Source organism: Caloenas nicobarica, chromosome 1, assembly GCF_036013445.1.
Source record: "Caloenas nicobarica isolate bCalNic1 chromosome 1, bCalNic1.hap1, whole genome shotgun sequence".
NCBI classification, from domain to species: Eukaryota; Metazoa; Chordata; class Aves; order Columbiformes; family Columbidae; genus Caloenas; species Caloenas nicobarica.
In genome coordinates this window covers 108327092-108350441 of record NC_088245.1, presented here as the reverse complement: position 1 = coordinate 108350441, position 23350 = coordinate 108327092, and the positions used below count along the sequence as shown (strand labels likewise).

At 38.4% G+C, this 23350-nt stretch overlaps 1 protein-coding gene across 3 annotated transcripts in view; it reads left to right on the top strand.

The window, feature by feature from the left end:
* Positions 1–23350, top strand: part of SH3KBP1 (SH3 domain containing kinase binding protein 1) — a 236335-nt gene that overhangs the window by 123929 nt on the left and 89056 nt on the right. For 2 of the 3 annotated variants that reach the window (XM_065646464.1, XM_065646482.1), the window contains 3 exons: positions 1904–2027; positions 7208–7282; positions 18039–18235. In XM_065646464.1, the coding sequence (XP_065502536.1) occupies positions 1904–2027; positions 7208–7282; positions 18039–18235 (396 nt within the window). The remainder of the gene's footprint in view (positions 1–1903; positions 2028–7207; positions 7283–18038; positions 18236–23350) is intronic. The other variant, XM_065646473.1, reaches the window with a different exon arrangement.

The following is a 23350-nucleotide window of genomic DNA, read 5'->3' as shown; positions in this document are numbered from 1 at the left end:
TGTGAGTATACTCACACCCAATTTAGATTTGCTTGTCTAAAGATCTTTGTATGTGTGTCTTTCTATACACGTACATAGAGATCCATGCATAAACATAAAGAGTGCTAATGTTAACCTGTAAGAAAACTGTGACATGTTACCCTGGAAGAAAGGAGCAAGAGAAAATTACTTGAGGTAAAGATGGAACTGAGTGATGTTGGTCACCTTTTTTCTCTCAAGTAATTCTCAGCATGTTGTAAAGCAGGGGTCTTAGAACTGTGTAATTCCCCTGTGTTTAATCTTCTGGTCAATCAGCTAATGCAGTTATGGTTTAATGTTTAGCTCTAATCAATAGAGCCATCTGGGAATAGTGCATTAGAAAAATTGAAATATTTTATAACTCAAAGTGTATTGGCCATGTTGTGTATTTTCTGTGTAATGGTATATAATATATAAAGAAATATAATTTGTAGGGTCTTCTAAGTGCTGTGGGTCATGCACTTTCAGTTTTCCATATAGTTATTAGTTTGTGTGAAGAGAACAAAATAAAATATTACCTTTGAGAGACTTTAAGACTTGTATGTATGGATGAGATGGAGAGAAAGCACAGGAAATACTGCTGGAGTAACAAGAATTTGTTTTGTAGTCAAATCGTATGTGCAGCTAATTTGAAATAAATTCAACCATTCCTCTGTAGTTTGAGGAAATATTTGCTTGTGTTATATAACTAAACATGTTAGATAACAGATTTGTTTTCTAAGAACCTGAGATTTTCATGGATAAATGATACAAAACAGACTTTTGTTTTCAATAATAATTAACTAGTACCATTTAAGATGTGGGGTTGGTTTTCTAACAGTAAATGTGAACACCCTCAACTTGTAAAGTTAACTTTCTATTTTCACGATTTTGGTTGTGGGGGCAGGAAAGAGATGAGTCAAACATTATTGGAGACTGATGTGTCACAGACGGACACTGTCTTCCCCTGTTATTTTTTTGGCAAATGAACAGTGTTTGACAGATGTAAAATATTTATCTGTCAAGGGTATGTTTAGCTGATGCATATAATAAGTCATTTCTTGCTGTCCTGTTATAACCTAAAGGCATCTGTTTCTAAGGGCTGTTGTTTCACTGCCTGACACTGCTGTTCAACCCAGAATGGGTTATACAGGAAGGAGTTTGTCATTTTTAAGTGATATTTTCTCTCGGGATTGGGCTAGGAAGCCTCTCTCCTCCTTCTGACTGTATCATTAATATGTATTTCAGTAGGTCTTTGTAAATCTAGAGTCAAATATACATTAGTACTGTTCTTTGTTCTCCTTAGATTTCCTGTATTAATGTATTAATGATGTAGTAACTTTATTAATTTTTAAAGCAGAGAATTTCTGATTTTTATGGGGGAGGCAGGAATATTTCCATGATTAATATTAAGATACCTAGTTTAGATTCTCTCAATAGCCCTTTGCAGGCATTTCTCTTTCACCTTTAACTGCTTAGGGAATTTGAACTCTTACAATCTGTAAAACCCTTACATTAAGAAGATGGTCATGAGTAGAAGTATGGTGTGCACTGAAAATTACCGATCGACTTGATATCCATAAAAATGAAATATGGAGACACTGCGTGCTCTCTAGTTGTTCTCCTTTCCTTTTATTTAATGCACATCCATGCTTCTGACTGCTGTCAGCACTGCTGACGTTCACCTGTGAGTACAGGTATCTTCCTTGTTTTTACTTGGGAAAAAAAAAACCCACAACAAAAACATGTTCTGGCTTGGAGCCCATGTCATATGCTTCTTACACCTGAAATTAATGCAAACTGCTCAAAATCATTACTGTCATTGTTACTGAGAATCATGTATATAATGTAACTCTGTGGAGTGTTGCTTATGTTAAAACTGTTTTTTGTTTTTGTCTTGGTGCAGGTGGAAGAGGGCTGGTGGGAAGGTATACTCAATGGAAAGACTGGCATGTTTCCATCCAACTTCATAAAGGAATTGTCTGATTCTGATGATGTTGGAATAGCACAGGAAGAGCTAGTAAAGCCAAGTAAGGAAAAAAAATCTTATTGATGTTCTGTATTTATGTCCGTGTCTTTACCTGCAACACATTGATAGGGTACTGCATTCATATCTCTTGTTTGGAAGTGGTTTTGAATGCTATGCTCTTAAATTTATGCTGTGAAAGGGTCAAATGATGATAAGTGTGTATTTGCAATGCAATTTGAGTTTTGATATTGGCATCACTCCCTGAGCTGTGTTAAGACTTGCCAAGCTGCAGCAGACCAAGAACAGAGAAGGCGATGATAGATTAATTGATTTGTATTTCATTAGATTAGATTTTTTTTTTTTGTCTTTAGATGTGGAAACTGAGAAAAGTAACTAAACATCTATGAACTGGCTGTGCTTATTTAAACAAGGGATTAAAGTGCCATGCCTTCTGTAATGACTCCAGTAGATTTAAGGGTTCATAATTATCGGTGTGGGACATGCGGCACTTTTTCCCTCCAGGTGCTGAGCATGTTACTATCACCTCCGTGACCCACTGCCCCAGCAGCCAAAGGGAAAAAGGCCAGAACTGGGACATGGACTTTGTTCTCTCACTTACAGTGGGCCAGTACTACTGCAGGTGAAACGCATGTTTGGTAACTTAAGTTTGCAATAGTATGAGCATGATAGTGGGTTGTCCAATTTATAACTTCCCTTGGAGAATAACCGGAACCAAAACTATGTTGTTATATGAAATGGACACTTGTTGATCTTCATGTCTTTTCTGTTCTTCAAACAGATATTCTTGTTATTTCCTAATTCAGTGGCTAATTTTCAGTCTTTAGTGAAAAGGAAAGAAGTAAATTGTATTTACATATTTTGGGCTAATTCCACAATACCTGCCAAGGTCTTCCTATTTTCAGCACTGCAGATATTCCTTGTGATGTAGTGTTCTTCTGAGATCTTTGAACAAGTGTTGTGGTTTAACAAGCAAAAATGAAATAATATCCCAATATGGAAATAATATCCTAAAAAAACCTGACCTTTGCAATGATGAAAATTTTTCATATTCTTTTCATGATGAAGTACATGTTCCTGTGTAGTGGCACTGGTGACCTAGTCTTGTGGTCAGTGCTGCTAAAGATATTTAAAGGTAGCTTCAGACCAGAATGAAATGTTTTTTAAGGAAGTTAACAGTTTTAGCGTGATTGAAAGGGACAAAGAGCATTAAGTGAAGCTGCACATTTCAGTGAGAGAGCAAACTGCTTTCAATAACCCGTATATGCTATCATTAATTGTTTTCATTATAAACTGAAGTCTTAGAAGAACTAATTGTGTAGATGTAGTTTCAACTCTGGATTCTGTAGTGTTCGGTACTCTATAAATGAACATGGTAAGTGATACTGTTCAGGATGGAATACCCCAATTTTATCTGTATGAATGAATGAATATTCCTTCCTCAGGTAATTTGGTAACATTTAATTGATAATAAGCACCCTAAAAGCATCTTTTAACAAAAATGTACATTGGAGTGTGTAAAAGCAGCCACAAAGCATTGGCTTGTTTTGTTGACATCCATAATGGCATGTGCTTAGTTCAAACTCAGTTTTCTGTGCTGGTTCTGACTGTCAGTGGAACCTAAACCTGTGATACTTGTTTTGCGAAGATAACAGTAACACAGATACCATTTTTGCCTCTTTAACTAAATTGAAGATAACTATAGCTGAGATACGAGTGATGAGTTTTCTTCTTTCTTGTACGTAATGTAACTCTTTGGAGGTGCTTTGTGGCTAGCTAAGATGATGTGTTATTAGGAGCTATTTTATAAATAGCAAAATACTTATAAAGCAGAAGAGCACTGTAAAACTCCTCAGAGAGACACAGAGATTTTTATGAGGGTTTTGCTGGGGTTTTTAAATTTATTTTTCTTAAAGTAAAACCATCAATTTAAGAACTGCATTCCCTAGCAGAATTATGGGAAATAGCCATTAACTCGGTTCTTTCTGTATGGTTTATATAATTGTTATATGTGCTGCTCTCTAACATGTGGTACTTTTTGCGGCTCTATTCAGGTACTATATGGATCTGAAAATCTCCGTAATGAGATTGCAAAAATTTCAACAAGTTTTTACAACTGACTAGGAATTACAATCTCATTCCAAGTATCTATGCTTAATCTTAAAACACAGTAAAATAAAAACCAAACAAGTAAACTCTGCAAGATTTGGGCGTCAGGCTAGCATTGCTGTTGAAATGCTATGGGTAACATCTCAAAAGGGTGTACATTCATATCTCTAGATCAACTCCTTCCTGTGTGGATGACAAGACATGACAGCACTTCAAATCTGCAACAACTCCTTTTTGATTCTCTGGAAACATTGTTTGAATATGTCTGTATCACAGGACTTCGTAAGGCAGAATCCTTGAAAATGAATTCCAGATTATTAAGTTAGCACTCAGGTACGAGGAGCTGTACCCGCATTTGAACTAGAACCTTGGGCAGTCACTGAGGTTCTACACAGCTTTGAGAGGGACCTAGTAAGGGTTGGGGGCTGGTTCTGCAATCTTGAGCAGCAACCTGGAACTCTTCAGCCCAGCTTGTAAAATGGAGAAGGTAACACTTGGCAGGTTTCCTATGAGACTTGGGAAAGTAGCATGGGATCTTCGGAGAAGGGACACTGTGCAAACACAAGAGTATTTTTTAGTTATTAGGTGAATTTAATGCTTGATCTTTTAATCACATTTTACTGACCCTCTCTAAAGAGAGCTGTTTTAGAAGGGCAAATGTAATTTTTGGTGAACTCAAAGTGTAAGAAATGCAGCAGAGAAAAAATATATGACTTGGCTTTTAGGAATAAGGTTAATAAAAATGCATATTGCTCTGTCCTTCTGTTATGGCCTACACAGGCCCAGTAGGGAGAAAGGTGTTGCCTGATTTTATTGCTTTTGTTGTATCCATGTAAATTACATGGCAGATCAGAGTAAATGGCCAGAAGGAATTATCTTGGTTTCTTTTCAGGCTCTACCATAGAATAACTCAGAAGTTTCTTCAGAACAAAAAGCCTCTTTTTTGAAAATGTCTGGGGCTAGTTTTGGAAATGCATAAATATTTCTGAATATGGACAGTGGGATTTGCCCCTTAACTTGGAAAGGACTGGGAACCTGTGCTTCCTTTCAGATGGTGGGTGCTCAGCAGATTGGAAAGTCAGACTGTTACAAGATCAAGAGGTTGTGGGTTTGGGAGTTGGTTTGTCTGTTTTTAAAGTATTTGTCCCAGCTCTAAGGTGACTGCCAAATTTTTTGTATTCAAAGGCGTATTTCAGAATGTAACTATGGACAGGTTCAGGTACCCCTACAGTAAACAACAGTTCCTTGTTCTTCAAAGCGTTCTCTTAAAATAAGACATAGCTTTCCTTTGACTGACTGTTACAGCATGAACAGAAAGTATACATTATAATTGTATTATTATATTAAATGGATACATGAACTGTAATATTTTTTCTAGATTTCTCAGATATCTAGTATTAATTTTAAGAATATTTTCAATATCACATCTTGTCATTACAGCCTGTCAAGAAGCAAAAAGTTGTCAAGGAGTCAAATAAACTGTATCTGAAAGAATAACAACTTAATATTAAGGAGGTGATTTCAAAAGCATTTTAGTATGTCCATGGCAATGTCTCTTGTGTTTGTCTGTTCAGGAATTGCTAAGCCTCATCGTATTCATCAACTATTTTTAGAACCTGTTAGTGATGGCCACTGAGAATTCATGACTGCTGGAGTTAGAGCTGATGACAGACTCATCAGCTGATGGCTCTGTCAGGCAGCCTCCTGTATTTTGACTTCTTTAAACTGTAGATATCCATTAGTGTCTCTCTGGCCCTCCCCAGTGTCATGAAACTTAACATACCTTTCTCTTAGCAGTTTCTTAGTTGTTGTTTGACTGTTTTAATAGCATTCTTTTAATGGTATTTTGTAAAAACAAGGTGGAAAGATGGATTTGTGACTTTTTTCGTTCCTCATTATGTAAAAATAAGGCAAGGAAAAACTTTTGTTGTTAGTTAAACTGCAAGGACAAAACAAAGACATGTCTTTTTACAATACATGAATGAGTATAGCTTTTTATTTTCTGGAAGTCCAACGGAATATTATGCAGAGGAAAAAAATACATGATCTTGGTACCAAAATGGGTGTGATGCTATGTTGAGACAATTCAGGTGTACTGGCTGTTTTGCTATAAAATTTTACTGAAGATGTTATTTTTTATGATGGTATACCTAGGTGAGATTGACAACAAGCTGATATTGGTATATTCTTGAAGCTTGCCTGGTTACCTCACATTTGAAAGAAAACAAACACATAAAACACCTCAGATGCTAATGCCTTTACCTTCACTTGAATTTCAAACCATAAATGTCAGAGCATGAGTTATCTTGCTATCAAAGAAAAAAACCCAATAAATTAATGGTTTTGATAATAAAGATGTTATCTTAAATATCTAAGATTTGTTGGGGGGGGGTTGTTGTTTTCTTTTTTTTAATTTTAGTATTTTCTTTTTGTTGGTGTACGCTGAGTCAAAACGCCTGATTAAGCTACTGGCTGAAAAACTGATTTATTTAGGTTTTAGTGTGCTGTCCCTTCAACTAGGCATTGTTTAAGAGCAGTTCCCATGTCTAAAACAGTTCTAATAAGTCATCTTGGAAAGATGCAGAATTTCTGATGCTCACAGGATCCTGGTATGTTAAAGACATGTGAGTATTTCAGTGCCCTGTTTGGATGTCAGCTGTGCTTGTTCGAGTGCACTACATCTGCATCAGGAGTGTTGAGCCACTGTGAGTACATCATTGCAGTAATAATTTTTTTCAGGCTTCCCCTGTGCTCCATGAGGAGGCTGAATAAGACAGACAAATAATTTCATTTGCAAGTCTCGCACCTCGATGGACAACAGACAAAAACTCTGAAAAAATGCATTCTGTTGAACATAGTAAATAACAGCTTTAGCAAAATCATGAGATTCTTTTATCTGACATACATGCAGTATGAATATTTTAACTTCATGTACAATCAGATACATTTGTTAATATTCTCGTTGTTTTGCTAATGAGGCTTTAAAAATGTTAGTGACTGAAAATACAGATTAAAACTTCTTCCTCTCCCTTCTTTTTACCATCATTCGATCTCTTCACCCCTACCCTGCCCCTTCTCTTTTTTTCCCTCTTTCCTTCTCTTGCCTGCTGTCAGGAAAATCTGCCTTTGAAGGGACAATTCTGTACAGAGTGGCACCGGCAAAGATTGACAGCTACAGACGCTATAACAGTGAGTGTGATTCAAAATCAACAAGCAATAGCTTTAGTCCTCAATACTTGTTTGATTTATCTACACTTGTAAAATGTGCCACTGCTACTCACTTATGGCTACTCTACGTGCATATATTTGTCTGTAAGCTAAAGTCAGTTTGCTGCTGATGAACTGCCTAGCCTTAATGCAGAAAGAATGCACTCGTTCCTTCTGTGCATGTGTATGTTATGTGTCCATATAACATATGTGTGTAAGCCTACAATAAATTGTGAATTACGTGGGATGTTTGGGTTTCAGCTATGGATTGAAGTTAAGACCATTTAGTCCCATCATTTTTAGCACCTGAAAAGGAAAAGGATTGATAATAACCACAAATCTTTGAATTACAATTCCTTCTGCTCTAAAAATAAAGTTCCCATTATGATTGCTGAATTCATAAAATATGCTTTGCTTTTTTTTAAGGAACATTATGGGGTTTTGGTGTTTGGTGTGTTGTTTGTGTGTTTTGTTGTTTTTTGGTTTTGGTTTTTTTCAATTTAATGCATGCTCTTCATTTGGCATTCTGTCTTTGACAGCTATTACTCACAGCATTTTGGTTGATACGTTTGTTCTGCCAAGGAAGGTAAAAGATAAAAAAGCTACTTTCATTTCATGTTCAGGTTTTTACCTTCTGCATTTTGGAAGCAGGGAACATGCTGCTTTTCATATGCTTTTGCTACCCTGTTAATACAGAAGAAGAGAGGCTGATGACATCAGATGCAAGACAGAGGAAGCAAGGAAGACAGAAATCTGTCCTTCCACCTGCTTTCTTATTGAGAAATCTAGCAGAAAGGCATCCTACTGAGTCACATTCAGAGTGACTGAGTACAAAGTGTTCAGTCCTGTCCTCTGGTGAACAGGATGTTGTGCTAACTTCGGCATCTGCTTTCGTCCCAGACAGCTTGCTCTTCTGAACATCCAAGCTGTGCTGCCCTTGTTCCTCCTTTCTCGGTGGATGTGTTTGCTCTCGTACCTCTGAGGACTTCTGTCTTATGCGTATTCACAGCAAAGGATGAAGCCATTGAAGTGGAGTCTTCTATTCTGATAACTTGCACTTATACCTTTTTTTTTTTAAAACAAAAACTGTGGCGTTTTTTAAACAAAAATCTTTGTGGATGTGTGCAGCTCTGAGTATTTGCTTGTGGAGAATTCTTCTGTTTTCTGCAGCTCTTCTCAAGCTTCCAACCAAGCTCTTGGTCTGGCTGGAGCAGACCATGTGGCTGGTGGTCTTCACATTTTTCTGCTGTTTCTCACCTTATAGTCTTCATGACTGCTTATGCATCACTCAAATTGCATGCTTCTTGCAGAGTTCTTCAACCATCATGTCCTCGAATCCACCTATCTGATGAGCATAATAAGGATTTATAAATTAGAGCTCCACTTTGCTTGACTTCTGACTTTAAGAGCTAGCTTCAAAATAGATGCAAGATCTGCCTTTGGAGCCTTTGATTCCACAACATTAGTCTTTCTGGGCAGTGTTGCCCTAACATTACCTTTCAGAGTTTTCCAGAAACCTGCTCTCCATGCCCAGCCTGGTTTTCATTAAGTGTCAAATGGCCCTTCGTCTCTTTTAAAGTCATTTAGAGTGAGCCTAAATGAAGTCAGGAAGAATTCAGTCATTTTTCCGCTTGTGCTAGACCTCTGCATTTAGTTCTTAATAAGACTGGCTCATGGCTATGCCGTGCCACAGAAAATAAATTTCATCAGACTGATTTCACAGAGTACAGGATTGGATGGGTACCTACAGGTATGCTTGATAACCAGCTGCAAGAAGGCAGCTTAACCCACAGTAGATTGTCTCATGTTGCTCTGGGCAAACACCCATGTAAACTTTGTTTTTAAAGCTGACCAAAGATGTCTTGTTTAATACTACTTCCCTTGGCATTTGGGTGAGACTTGCATGGGGTTTTTTTTCATGCCACAGAGGTATTTTGCTTTCTCTGTACAAGTGCATCTCAGAAGGCTGGATGTCCAGCTACATTTGTGGCCTCTTTGTTGCTTACTGATTTGAAATTGGGACTGAAATAGGTGATACACAAAAGCAGGTCATCTGGGAAAGTTTTAAACAAAATGAGGTTTGGCACCATTTATACTATCAGAGATGCTATCTCTCAAACTAACACACAAAAAGGAGGGTTCATTATTCTTCCTGCTACATCAGTTGGCCACTCACTACCTGCATACTTGTGTTCTTCCCAAGCAGGCCTCCTGAAGGTGTCACCAGCTCCTTCCATTTCATATCTGATCTGTGATCCTTATTTTTAGGGAAATATCCATGTCTTTATTTCTCCAGTGAAAATCATTTGGAGGCATTCCACAGAATTGTTTTCATTTAGGGATGTCTGTTTCAAACAATCCACAGCTGCTCTAATTTCAGCTTTCTCATTTCTCCCTAAATTAAGCTCGTGAATTCATAGCTTTAGATTAGTTATGCCTAAAGGGGGCTTGGATTCACCTGTATCACATTGCATGAAGCGTTGCTCAACTTCTGAAGCGAGCTTAGAGCATTTACTTTACAAATATACGCTTAGCACTAAAATACTTTCATTTTGAAAGCTATTTCGCAACTGCTGTGTTTAAAAGAAATTTTCTTACTTCACCAAGGCCTGCACTAGCCAAATGCTGTTGAATTAGTGTGTAGCTGCTTCTAGAGAGACCTTCCACCGACAGGCAAGATTGTTTCCTGCGTAAACACTCGGCCTTGCCTTCATATGCTGACATGGCTTTTTTGGTCAGTAGGTATGCCAGGCTCTGCTCAGCAATAATTCTAACTCCTTTGGCACTTTGCTCATTAACCTGCTGTCAGAAAATTTTTGCTACTGCATATGCTGGGCGAAGAGGGACACACGGCAACAAAAATTACTTACTGGTTGTTTTGTTGATCACAGCCCTCTTTTCTCTCATCCTGCAACTTTGCTGCACCTCCACGAAAAATGCTTCTTGGATTTTTTTTTTAATTTTTACTGGTTTTATTTCTCTTTCTTCCTTCACTTTCCTTTTCTTCAAAGATGCTATAAATGAGGAATAGGGCAGATAAAATGCTTGATTTGACAAATATTTACCTCTCTTTCCTTGTATGTGGATCCACAATGCTGTCAGTAATAGATATTAGATATAATGGAAGAAGATGAGACAGGATCGTTGAAACAGAAATATTCGTGAGTAACTTTACTTGTGTTTTCTATTGCTCCACCACTTTTTCTTTTTTTTTCTTTTTTTTACCCTCCCCCTAATCCTTGGCAAACAATGACTTGTCAGAGTTCAAAGAAACCAATATGCTTGATGTATTTATGATGTTATGAACCACATTTAAGAGTGTCTGAATGTGAGCGAAGTTAAATGATAAACCGAAATGTGGTTTTAACAGTTCTGAAGAAAGCACAATTACAGTTTTTTATTTCACCTCAACTTCTTATAACTTGCTTACAAAGAAGAACATATTTAATACACAGCTGTTACAATGAAATATAATATCTGATAAAGAACAATGCTAAAATTGGGTGAGGGAAATTTTTATGATTAAAAATAAGCATCCTATTTTCTGGAGAATGAATGTATGGATGGCGATGGATCGTGGGTGGTGGATGGAAGAATTATGTTGACTGGGGTGAAACACGTTAAATCCTTCCATTGGTTCAGACTCCCACAAGTGCTTTTCCATGAGTCTCACAAAAGACCGGTTTTTGCTGAGTGGCAGGTAAAGAATCCTTTTGGCTGTGGGTGCTTACCTGTCCTTTCATGTGTAATAAGTTCCTGTACTTGGTGAGAACAAAGGTGGTGAAAAATAGTTCCAAAATGAAGAGGACGATGCTACAGTTGTAGAGCTCCTGAATGATTGATTGTTTCTATTCGCTCTTACAGTACTCGGGGAAATGGCTGGGGATGAGGTGAAGCCACCAACTTGCGTATTGATGGCTCTGCGTTCATCCCACAGAAGATGCTTGTGCTGTGTTGCCCTTAATGCATGTTGCTGTGTAGTGCTGGACACCGCTCCCCTTTCCCTGCATGATTTCTTGTGCAAGCATAGAGGTTTTAGGGCTGTTTCTTACACGGCAAGAGCTGTTGTGTTAAGGAAAATTAACACACTGAAAGGAAATGACAAAATGTTTAGATTACATGGTTACATTTCTTCAAGGAATATAACTGAGAATAACAAATAATGACTAGTATTGAGATAGTCTGCCTCAGCCATTTGTACATGTATAACCCCTCTTGGTAAGGCAGCATAATTTTTTTTTTTAAAGCATGAATTTATTAACCGTTAGGCTATGAAGGATCTACATGGCGTTGTTCTACAGTAATATTTAAAATCCAACTTCCTGTTCTGGTTTTGATTTTTTTATTGTGCTATGGGATGTTGTCGGATATGACTTCATCAAAATACAGGACTTTGGTAGAAAGCAAGCTCAAGAGAAATACCTCATAGGCCGTGGGTATTTGTTCTGTCTTTGCCAGTACGTGAGGAAAAGGAAGGACAGTTCCTGTCTCACCTACTGCGGTTGCCATGTATAACTTCACCTTCTTCGTCATTCAGATCAGTCATTTGGGCATTCCTCACTGTCATTTTCTAAATAGAAGGAAAGGACATACTTCCCCTCACCTTCCTTCCCTTCCATAAAAGGCAAAATCCCAATAAGCTCTATTTACACAGTTCTTTGTTCTACTAAACATGTTTGACAGCATTTCTTCCTGGCTGCTACACCAAACCAGGAGATCCTTTGCATCGTCTCAGGTGCGTGTCTCTGAACAGCTGACCTTTACATCACTTAACAGAGCTAGCCTGAGAAGTGCTTAGAGGACTCATAACCTTATTAGCTTATACATTGTGAGAGTGATCCATCTTTTGCCCAGTGCCATAAATTGTCTGTGGAGAGAACAACCCAGAATAAAGAACAAAAATTAAATTGCTAAATAGCAGCTCGAAATAGAAAGCTCTGTAAAACTCGCAATGTATTCCCCCTTTTTTCCTGCCATTTTATGCTATTTAGAAACAATTCATTTCCTGTTTTGAATGGAGTTAATTTTATCGCAGCTGTTTATTTTTGGTTTTAACAGCTTTAGTTTACACAGCCCTTTATCATCCCTAAATATCTTTCTGATTTAGAATCTTGATTTGATGCCAGCACAGCTCTAGGGCCACTGGTGAATTAACTCTGATGTTGTGGTCTCTTTTTAGTCCCTGTTTGAGCTAATCTGTTTTGGTACATTTCAGAATGTTGCTCTCAAAAAACCTATAACTGACATAGCAGGAGTGTGGTGTTTTTGAAATGTCTTGAGAAAACTAATGTCTCTTCTATATCAATAGAGGAAAAAATTTGTGTGAAGTGTGAACTCTCTGCAGACAGTGTTGTCAGAAGTTAATCTTCATGAATACAAAATTATCTTGCATTTGTAAAGAGCATGAGCAACAGAGGATCTTATTGCTCTGAGTGTTTTAAAATAGCCCTGTGTCAGTAGTCCCATATTTTGTCCCAGCCAAAAGCTGTGAACAGTTGGCTCCTGGGAATTTTAACTTCTTGCTGCTGATGCTGCCCTTGTTCAGACTTCGAGGAGCTTACTATAAAAGTGCATCCAACACTCAGATTTGAGCTGTGCCTTATGGTGCCACAGATGATTCAGCAACAGTAAATCCAGGGAAAACAATAGTGTCTTTGCTTGTAGAGCCAGAAATGGGAAGTGACACTCCCAACAGATTTGTGTCCTTCCTGAGAAATTTTAAAGATCTGACAAATTTTCCTACTGTTAGGACTGGTGTGATAGTAGGCAGGTTAGTGAGCACCCTGTTGGTGTTATGTACTTAGCTTGTCGGTTTTCCAAATGCTGACAGAGAGCTGGCAGATTCTAGAAGAGTTACTGTTAAAAATTAAAAATCAAAAACAAACAAAAAAAAGTGAGAGGCCTGATTATTGTAGCTTTTATCCCATCCTGGCTATACTTGAAGTATTTAATAACTAGACTTAAAAGCAAAAGCTGTGCTGGGTGTTTCTGAGGATAGCTGTTTGCTGAGCTGGTGGCCTTACCTCAGTGCTCAAGTTCACAGCCTCACCACAGCTGTGTCAGACTGCGTGGGTGTCTTGGTCCGCAGCAGCAGCAGATGACCGCGCCAACTGAAATACTCTCCAGTTTTTAATGCCCATTTAGCGACCTGACCTCCCTGCTAACTGTAGCTCTTCTTGCTGAAAATTTCACGTTTAAAAATTGTCATCTGACAGTCTAGGTCACTCAGATTCCTGCTTAGTTCCCAGCTCTATCTGTGGGCTAAATTTGTCTTTTGAGGTAACTGTCCATCCCCCCGTGTCTGTTTATCCCACTAAGCTGTTTGCTGTAGCAGCAAAAAAGGCCATAAAAAGCTGAAGAGAAAAGAAAAAAAGAGGATGGTTGGAAGAAGCACATTTTTCCAGTTTGAATAAGAGGATCACCTCAGCTACCAGCTATCCCTTCCTTGTGTGGGCAGGGCCAGGGAGGCCAGTGCAGCTGCACGTGGCAGGATTGCTCGGAGAGAATTGCTGGCATATATATATGTTGGTGTATAGATATATATAGAGAGATAGATATGGGAACAACCCAATGAAAAAATAAATGAGAGAATTTTTCAGGCAAGGGTGGGCATAGCGTTGCAAATCCTTGATTGCAAGTTCTTTATCTGTATAAATCAGAGGTGTAGGCATATATCTCACCTTGAGGGGAAGGTAAGAGAGATTCTCCTTAGCATGTCGTTAAGAGGAAGGGCGTGTTAGTTTGTTTTCTGCAGGACAGTTTTGTACTTAAACACTGCGTTATTGTTTCTTAATGTTGCTGCAGATCTTCATTTTATCAAATTAGTTCTCAGTTTCCACTGCATGTAGTTCTCCTCTTCTGTCACCTTTGCGTCTTGCTCTCAGGCATGAAGTAATATTAGCAAGAGCAAACTAGTTCTTGGAAAAGACAGGTCTTTTGTTCTTATTTATTTAAGTCCAGAGGGCTCCTTATTTTGTGTCAGTCAAAAAATAATAAATTATGTCATTTTCCCAGTCAATCAGGAAGAATGGAAGAACTCTTTTAACTTTGAAGGAGCTTTGTAAGGCTAGCCTCTGTATCTGGCCACTCAAGAGCAGTTTAGCTTGGACAGTCATCACTTCAGTCTGTTCTGTCATAATTTAAAAAAAAAATGCTGCTACTTCCTACGTTGCTTTCATTATCAGGACTGTGTACTGAGACAAAGCTGTGTGGCAGCATAGAGAATAAAAAGACACTTGGATTATCATTAAACACAGATGGATGATGCTAGGGAAATCTGTTGTAAGCCTGAGGTGAGGTTTCTGATACAAGGTGTGATGTCTCATCATAGAAGAATGGTCACAACAGATGAAGATGCCATAATGAAAAACCCAGAAACAAAAGCCTAATTCTTATTGGAGCCCCTTGAGGTTTCTGATCTCTCCTTCATGCAGGCTTCAAAGATCTGGAAGTCCGTGTGAGACCTGTTAAGTTAATTTCCATAATTACTACCATATTTTACTTCTATCCACTGGCCAAGGTCCAGATCCTCTTTCCCCACAATTAGCAATGCAGAAAACCTATTTTAATTATTTATTTTAAAGACAGTTTTTCTGTTCATTTTAGGGAGTGGTTAAGAGCAGTCATGGATTTTAGCAGTTAAAATTCAGTTTCCTGTGGAGGAAGGTCTCTGGACTGCTCCTTCCCTCCATCACAGAGTAATCTGAGGAGATTTTGATAAGGATGAAAGGATGAAAGAAGGAACCTTTGCCAGAGGGTAATTTTCCCATCCCATATTAAGAAGAGAGAGGTAGTGATTTTGCTGTGTTACCTGAAGAGATTTATACTTCTCTGGCTTAATTAATTTACCCTTGCATCTCTGAGTGCCTCTGCACTGTAGAATGGCTCTGCTATGGAAAACCTTTCCCCTCCCGCCAACCACAGCACAGAGCAGTGAATGCTTGAATTCCCTGGTTATTGCTTTCATGAGCTCTGGAAGAGAAAGAGCACACAGAATTTACTCATGGCAGGAATACTATCGTTCCAACTACCATAATAAACCAGTGAAACCAGATTTGAAGTTTTCCCCTAGGACATCTTGGGAAAATAAATAAAAAGGTCCCTGTAAAGAGACTAAGACCCAGCATATTTAAGAAAAGAACTGTAATAATATTATTTAGAATGCTTTAGAATTCCAGTCCTGAACAGTTTATGGAACAAATAACTTGTTCAGTGCTATCTAAATTGCATGCTTGAACAAACAGAAATGTTACCTATGTTCAACAGGTAGATGTAGGAGCCACTCAGGAGGGCAGAGAGCCTAAGCATTTTGCTTAGTGTTTAGTCTTTTTGTTTGTTTCTAGTTGGGAACTTTCTCTAATTCTGCATTCGTACTCCTTTCATGTTTTGGATACAGAAAACCTCAGAGCAGCATATGATGACTTTTCTGCTTAGCTTTACTAAAAATCCTGGCCTGATACATAATTCCTGGTTTCATTTCCTAGCAGCACCCTGGTGTTGAAACCAATTTAACAGGTGAGCCCCTTGTGTCCTTGGTCATGAAGTTCTGCCTGTAGGCCATAGGATTTGCAGTTGTGTCTGTCCTTTGTCAGAGAAGCTTAAAGTTGCCTTTGAAGAAGATGCTGTGTTTTACTGGGTAGTTGTATTCCTAAACAGTGAATTACCAGGAAGAAGTCTCCCCCAAAACAAGTCGCTGCTCACCAGCATGGCAGAAAGTTGTTGGATGGAGACTGCCTGATTGTTAAAACTGAAGCCATCACTTGAGTCAGGGAGGCAAAAGCAAAGCATTCAGTTGTCAATATTAAAAATGTTATTCATCAATATTTTTATTTGCTTCACAAATATATTTTTTCTTTAGGTAATTCCTCTGTTTGGTTTTGAAGGGTTATTCTAGTGTAGGCTGGAAATAATATTCAGATGCTTTCAGCTCAGGAATGCTGTTTCATTCTGTTTCTGTTGCTTATACATATCAGAGAGTTGTAGAAACTGAGGCATTATGAAGGTTTTATAAAACATCCCATGTGCTCCACAACTTGTAGCCCTTTTATAGGTATCCGGTAGACTTTGCCCTATCTTAGCACTATTTCTTTCCTTTTGGCAGAAATACAGATAGTTTTGGGGTAACATTACTTACTTACCAAAGGGAAGAGGGAAAGAGATTAGTATATCTCTACTTGATTATAGGTGTCTAGATTTTAAAGAAGAATCTTCTGTATTGGCAACCTCTTATGATGAAACTCCATTGCAATCACTTTGTGGACTTTGATACAAAACTAATTAAAAAGATAAGTTTACTTGAAATTTTTCTTTCTTTGACTTGTAAGATCCACATCTGTAGCACCATGAATCCTTGTGAGGGGAATGGCTGCTGTAGTAGCAGCAGTAGCTGTGGTTTTCCAGGAAACATAGTTAAGTCAGATTGTAATGTAGGAAGGGCCACAAAGTTGGTGAAGGGTTTGGAAAGGAAGCTGTGAGAGGAGTGGCTAAAGTCACTTGGTTTGTTGAGCTTGGAGAAGAGGAGACCGAGGGGAGACCTCATGGTGGCTACAGCTTCCTCACAAGGGGAGGAGGAGGGGCAGGCGATGAGCTCTTCTCTCTGGTGACCAATGACAGGACCCAAGGCAATGGCAGGAAGATGTGCCAGGAGAGGTTTAGGTTGGGCATTAGGAAGAGGTTCTTCCCCCAGAGGGTGGTGGACACTGGAACAGGCTCCCCAGGGAGGTGTCACGGCCCCAAGCCTGGCAGTGTTCAAGAAGAGACTGGACAAGGCCTCAGACACACGGTGTGAACTGTGGGGTTGTCCTGTGCAGGGACAGGAGTTGGACTCGATGATCATTGTGGGTCCCTTCCAACTCAGGACATTCTGTGATTCTATGAAGGAAGATTTAAAGGATCCAGGGAACAGTTTCAATTGGAGGAATCTTCAGTGGGTCACTTTTGCTGTCAGTTACTGTTTGGCCTGATTCTGCACCTTTCTGCAAAGTGGCTGAAGCATCACCATATTGCATCTGTGGCCTGTGCTATTCAAACAGCAGATATTTCAGATAAGCACAGATAAATTTTCCTATTCTCTGAGAGAAGTAATGCAAATCAGAATGTCAGTTTTGATTTATTATATTCCTAGCAGATAGTGTGCATGGGTGCTTTTCTTATGAGGCTGTCTGTGCTGCAGAGAGATTTAATTTTCAGCAGGGAACGTATTATGCAGCTTATTTTATTGCAAATTTGTTTAAACAGCTTTTAGCTTTATATTTTTTCAGTTAGGTAATGTAACTTTAGATACTAATTGCATAATTGGCTTGATATGAGTCACACAGATTTAAGGTACAGTGTGCCTGGTCTGACTGCTTGTTAGCTTTAAGTGGCTTTACAGGATAGGTGCCCTACAACTGAATTTAACTCTTTCATTTATTGAGTTCTCTTCCAAATAATTTTTGTCAGAGGAAAAAGGATTTTCATGGTACTCAAGGAATGAGCGGCTTCATGCAGTTTTGATATTGGAGTATGCATGTTTTGTAGATTGGTGTAAGTACTAACTAGTACACCAATGCGATGAAATAAAGTGATTTTTAAAACTCAAAAATGAGCGCATGGCACAGAGAGCATCTTCTCTACCTATTTCTTGTGGTTTCATTTTCCGTTAGAGGATGGTGGGAGGGATCATTTTCCAGTCACAATCTGTTTTCAAAATCATGAGCTTCACACCTAAGATTCCTTCTTTCATCCTTTCGTTTCACAGGCCTAAAAGATGCTACAGGCTCTGAGAGTGATGGTGGTGACTCCTGCAGCACAAAATCAGAAGGAGCCAATGGAGGCACGACAATCCAACCCAAAAAGGTCAAGGGTGTTGGCTTTGGAGATATCTTCAAAGACAAACCTATAAAGCTACGACCAAGGTCAATAGAAGTTGAAAATGATTTTCTCCCAGCAGATAAGGTACGTGTCAGTTCTTAATTCTCTCTTGGTGTTTGTTTAAAGAAGTTTTCATCCTGAAGTTCTAAATTCTGTCACTGGCCAAAACGTGAAGCTTTATGGTCATTATTTCCTAATCTTTCTGTGGACAAGATTCTGCTTTTTTCTTTTGCCACGCATCCAAAAGTGGATTCCAGTGAGATTTGCTGCCTGTGTGAACTGTTATGTTGCTTAAAGGTTTACTCCTCTGTTAGAGAACTCTTTCTGTTAAAGAACAAAACTGCAAAACTGGAGAGGCTTTTCATGTTTTCACTTACTCAGATTATGGTAAAAAGAAATTGCTAATTCTTATGTAAACTGTCACAGTGCCATCAGTTTGCTTAAAAAAAAAAAAAAAGGAAGCTGTGGCAAATACATAAATACCTCAAATAGCTTTTTAAAGGGATTAGTAAAACAGAAAGCATATTATTTATGGGTTTGTTCTACGTGACATAAAAATAAAGTCCTGAGGTGAACACTTGGGGAAAAAATTTACTTTCTGATAAATTGAAGCAGACCATCTTTTTAGAGATCACGCTTTGTTCCAAAGCCTCCAAGACTATCACTAAGTAAATTAGAGAGACTAGAAAGCAAAATGAGATGTTTCGACTAAACTGGAGCAGGCACATTTTTTTTTGGTTGGTTTTTGTTTGTTTGTGGGTTTGTTTGTTGTTTGGGGGTTTTTGTTTGGTTTTGGCTTTGTTTATCTGGGTTTTTTTAAAAAGGATTGATAACTCTGAGCTATGTTCATTAGGGAAACAGACGAAAAAGTGCATTTGTTCCTAATGAAGTAACAACTAAAGAAAAATCTGTGAAATCCTTCCTTTAAGTGAACAATTAGATTTGCAAGGTGTTACTGATACACTAAGAAGCATTAGGAGGCTTCCACAGCCTGGACTTCTGCTATGGCAGTAGTTACGTGATGCATTTTCTTTGACTCCTCGGTAATATTAAGAAGCTCCTGGGCAGCTGCTCTTGTTCCCTGGTTGCAGCAGCTTCTCACCTTTTGAGTTGTGATTGCTTCAGGAATTACATCTTTTGGCCCAAAAAGCTTTTCTTTTTTTACCTAGATCATTTGCATGACCTGGTTTATAGCACAGCACCCACTCCCACATCCACCCTGAGGTACAGCAGTACAGCAGAAGGGGAGACCCTGCAGAGGCGTGGTGGAAACTTAAGTTAGTTATGTTGAGGGAGTTTTAGTTAATATTTTATAGTAGACTGCAATATATGTTCTCTATAAGGAGGGTAGTGGAGAGCTAGGATAATCTAAACAAAGGAAAAACCTAGATTGTATTACTCCTTAACCATTTCTGACTTCTTCACAGTCTGCAGGGTACCCTGCTTGCCTTCTGATTCTGGATGGGCTTATTGACTCTCGTGCAGGGCATGCTTAACGTGCAGGACCAGGACATGCTGAGCTGTATTCCAGTGGCACCTCATCAAAGCAGCCCCCCTGGGATACAAGATAGGGCCAGGCCAGGCCTGGCAGTGCTCACTGCTCACTGACCACTGAACCTTCCTCCTGCCAGAGTGAGGGAGTGGGGCAGAGAGCAGTGAAGTCAGCTTTGCGTGGAGCCATCATGGTCTCTATCTGCAGCGTGGTTTATTTGTGACCCTGGCAACCTGCCAGTGTTTAAGGTGTGATTAGGCTTTGTGAAAGCTTTGGAAGTATGCTGAAAAAGAATTTTCCCAGCACATGAAGTTGGTTAATAAAAGGCATTTTGGTTTTTTTTTTTACTCTATTTTGGAGGATCTTTGTTTTTATCATTTGATCGCTGCCTGTGATCTTGTTCATACAAGTCCTGTTTAAGGAAAATTGCTTTTTATATAGGAAGCACCTGATAGCAGGGAGACCTAAACTCATGCATGGCTGTACTTAAACCTGGGGGTTTTTTTGGACTCAGGACGTAAAGTGTTCTGTAGCATCAGGAAATGTCTCTTTAATAATGCAGTTCTACAAGAGGTGAGTTTTAAATTATACACTTTCCCACATCTAAGTATGTAAAGGAAATACACAGCAGAGGAAGAAAATAATGTAAGATAAACACACTATTATAATTTACATTATAATAGTATTTATAATTGGTGTGTAACATAAGCATTCACTTGTAAAGGTGATGCATATGTAGGCACAGACCAGAATTCAAGTGTTGCACAAAATTCAGTTCTCTTGAGTCTGATATAGGCAAATTAGAATTTACAAATGATAAGGCCTTGTTAGTGCCACATGAGGATTTCTTGTGTCTGCAGTTTACTATAATTACAACTGTTGCTAGAGTAGTGATTGTAAATGGGAACTGGTTAAAGTAAATTACATATCCTTTGGACTCTGGAGTGCCTTGTTCTAACGTGAAGTGTCCTCAAAGTGTTTATGAAGTGGCCTTCATTCCCTGAAGGGAATTCTTACTCTGTAATAATGAAAAGTCTTACCTTTGTTATTCACAAAGACCAAATATTTGTGCAGCATAAATCAATTGGTTTGTTACCCAGAATTTTCAGAATATTTAAAAAATTCTCCATCCTACCCACAGACCTTCCTTCCTATATCGTCAGATTTCACCTAAAGTTGGCATGGTTTATGGAAAATAATGGCTTCATTTTTGTTAGTAAAATCCATTATTTGTGTTTCAAGTGTGTCGCTAACTAAAAGCAACACATCTTTGCTGTTGTTGCTTTTTTCCTGTCTAGAGTCAGGCTGGTTAATCTTTGAGCAGTGCCCTTCAGAGGCTTCAGCACCGTTGTCTTTGCCTGCTTGTGGTACCAAAACGTGATGCACTGGCACATTTGGTTACGATTGCAAAACATTAACCTCCCAAGCACTTCTCTCCTGGCTGCAAGAAATTCCTCCCCCATCATTACCATGTTCTTTGCCATTTAATGCTGGCTGAGAGAGAAAATCCTGCTTTAAGTTTGTCATTCCAAGCAAAGTCATATTTAGCTTGAGGGCTCTGCATACTGGATCAAAAGTCTTGCAATGTATGATGCAGAGTGCCAAATCAGTACAAAGTTTTCTCTAGCAATGTAGTTTTTAATGAGATCTTTGCCCTGGTATGTGCCTTGCTCATTTACAAGTAGCCTCAGTTTTTCAATGATTTGCAGTCTTTTGAAGAGGCAGAAACAATGCTTTTCTTTTTTTTTTTTCTTTTTTCTTTTTTTTTTTTTTTGGCTCCGAGTTTGGAGACCCTAAAACTCTTTCTCTTGCTTCTTCTTGATACAGTTATTGATGAAACACATATTATTGTAATGATACTGCTACCTTTTGATTTAAAATATTTCTTAACAACTACTGATTTTTTTTAAAAATATCAATAAATTACTGTGAGGATTTTATAACGTTGGATTATTTAGAACAAGGTAATTCCCATGGAAAATGTCAGTCCCATTTACAGAAGAATCAAGAGTCTCATTTTGTTGGTGTTATCTCTTGGTGTTCTAATGTGTTTTCAATTTTATGAATCATAAGTTTAGATCATCTTTCACGCAGAGGTGATATGTATTATTGAGGTGTTAAGAATGCTTTTACGCAAATATTGGCAGGATTATGAGGACAGAAAGGATTGCTGCTAGCTGAGCAGAAGCAGATGCCATTATACTCTCCTATAAATCACCGGGCAGTTTGATGTGCTCCAAGTGTTAGCCCAGTGGTAACAATGTAGGATATAGTGGCCCTTGTCTTTTAAGGTGATCAATAAACTCTCTAAAGATAAAACTGAGGAATTGCGTGAAACCCCATTGGTTTTATAGGTGTGCAGAATTCATTGCTTTGCTGTTCTTTATTCTAAAAATCACAGAAGCACATTATCCTAGGGAAATTAATGATGCAGTTGTGGGAGTTTAATTTGAGCAGTGCCATCTGAGCTGTGCTTTGTTAAAAAAATAAAATAATCAAATACTTGTGCTTTGTAGTCCTTTTCTTTGCCTGTTTGCATTGATGAATCGACCACTGGCCATGTATAATTGGAATCAGATTCCTTGGCTCTGTCAAATTTCCATTAACCATTGGTGTAAGTGAACTAATTTACAATGCTTCATGTGACTGAAGACATAGCTTGCTGACAGATGAATTTTTAGAAGAAATACAGTATGCATATAGGTAAGTTGTGTCTCCTGAGAAAATTCAGTGTAACATGGTTAAAGTAGCACAAGTATTATGGTCAAATAGAAATGCCTGTTTCAAATGTCCTCCTTTTGCTCATGCAGCCTCAAGACATTTATACAGGTGTTCATGCCTTTTTTTTTTTCCTTTTTCATTTTGTAGTAGCTTATCTAAAGCTTCTCTTTCTAGGTTGGGCTTCCTTCCATTACGATCTATATGTGCTTCCGTTCTTACAAGCGATCACTTTTTCCTCTCCTGTATCTAAAAATAAACCTTGAAAAGTATAGGAAAATTAGTTCAAAATTCTCCATTTGAGATATATTTGTACTTTTCTTCAGGCAAGACATTCATAGTTGGCAAGCAGTGGTGAATTTGAGCAGACCTAGATTTCATTAACAGCCTTTGATGAGGTCACATGAGTGTTTGCCAGAACTTAATGTAAATTATACTCAACCATCAAAGTGGGGAATGTTGCAGCCACTGTAATGATTTAATACATAGGGGGAGGCTATCATGGATGTAGATCCAACAACTTGTAAGATCTAGTTAACTGATATTTGGGATCCTTCTCACTGCAAAGCACTGAATGTATACAGAAATGTTTATTTCTGTATTTATTTAGTATGTTTGGGAGAGAAGAAATGGAGAAGAAATAATGGAAGTAGGCAGAAGAGTTATAAGGGCTAGAAGCTCATGTCAATTATTGACTCTACCTGTCCTCTGTAATAAGGTAGAAATTTGTAAACTCTGAGACTGAGTGCCTGCAAGCTCCAAGTTTCTATTTTGAGCTGGTGAGCTGGGGACCCAGAACCTGAGGTGAATGCCTTGCGCTGACAGTCACGTCTTTCCCACACCTGTTCTGTCGACCCCTGTCTGCTTGCTTGTAGAAAACATTTTCCCCCTTATTTTTTCAGTTGTCATTTAAAAAGAAATCTTGGAGAGATGCAAGTTGGAGGCTCTTCCTGGTGTTCTAAACCGGCTGATAATGTGCCAGCGCTGCC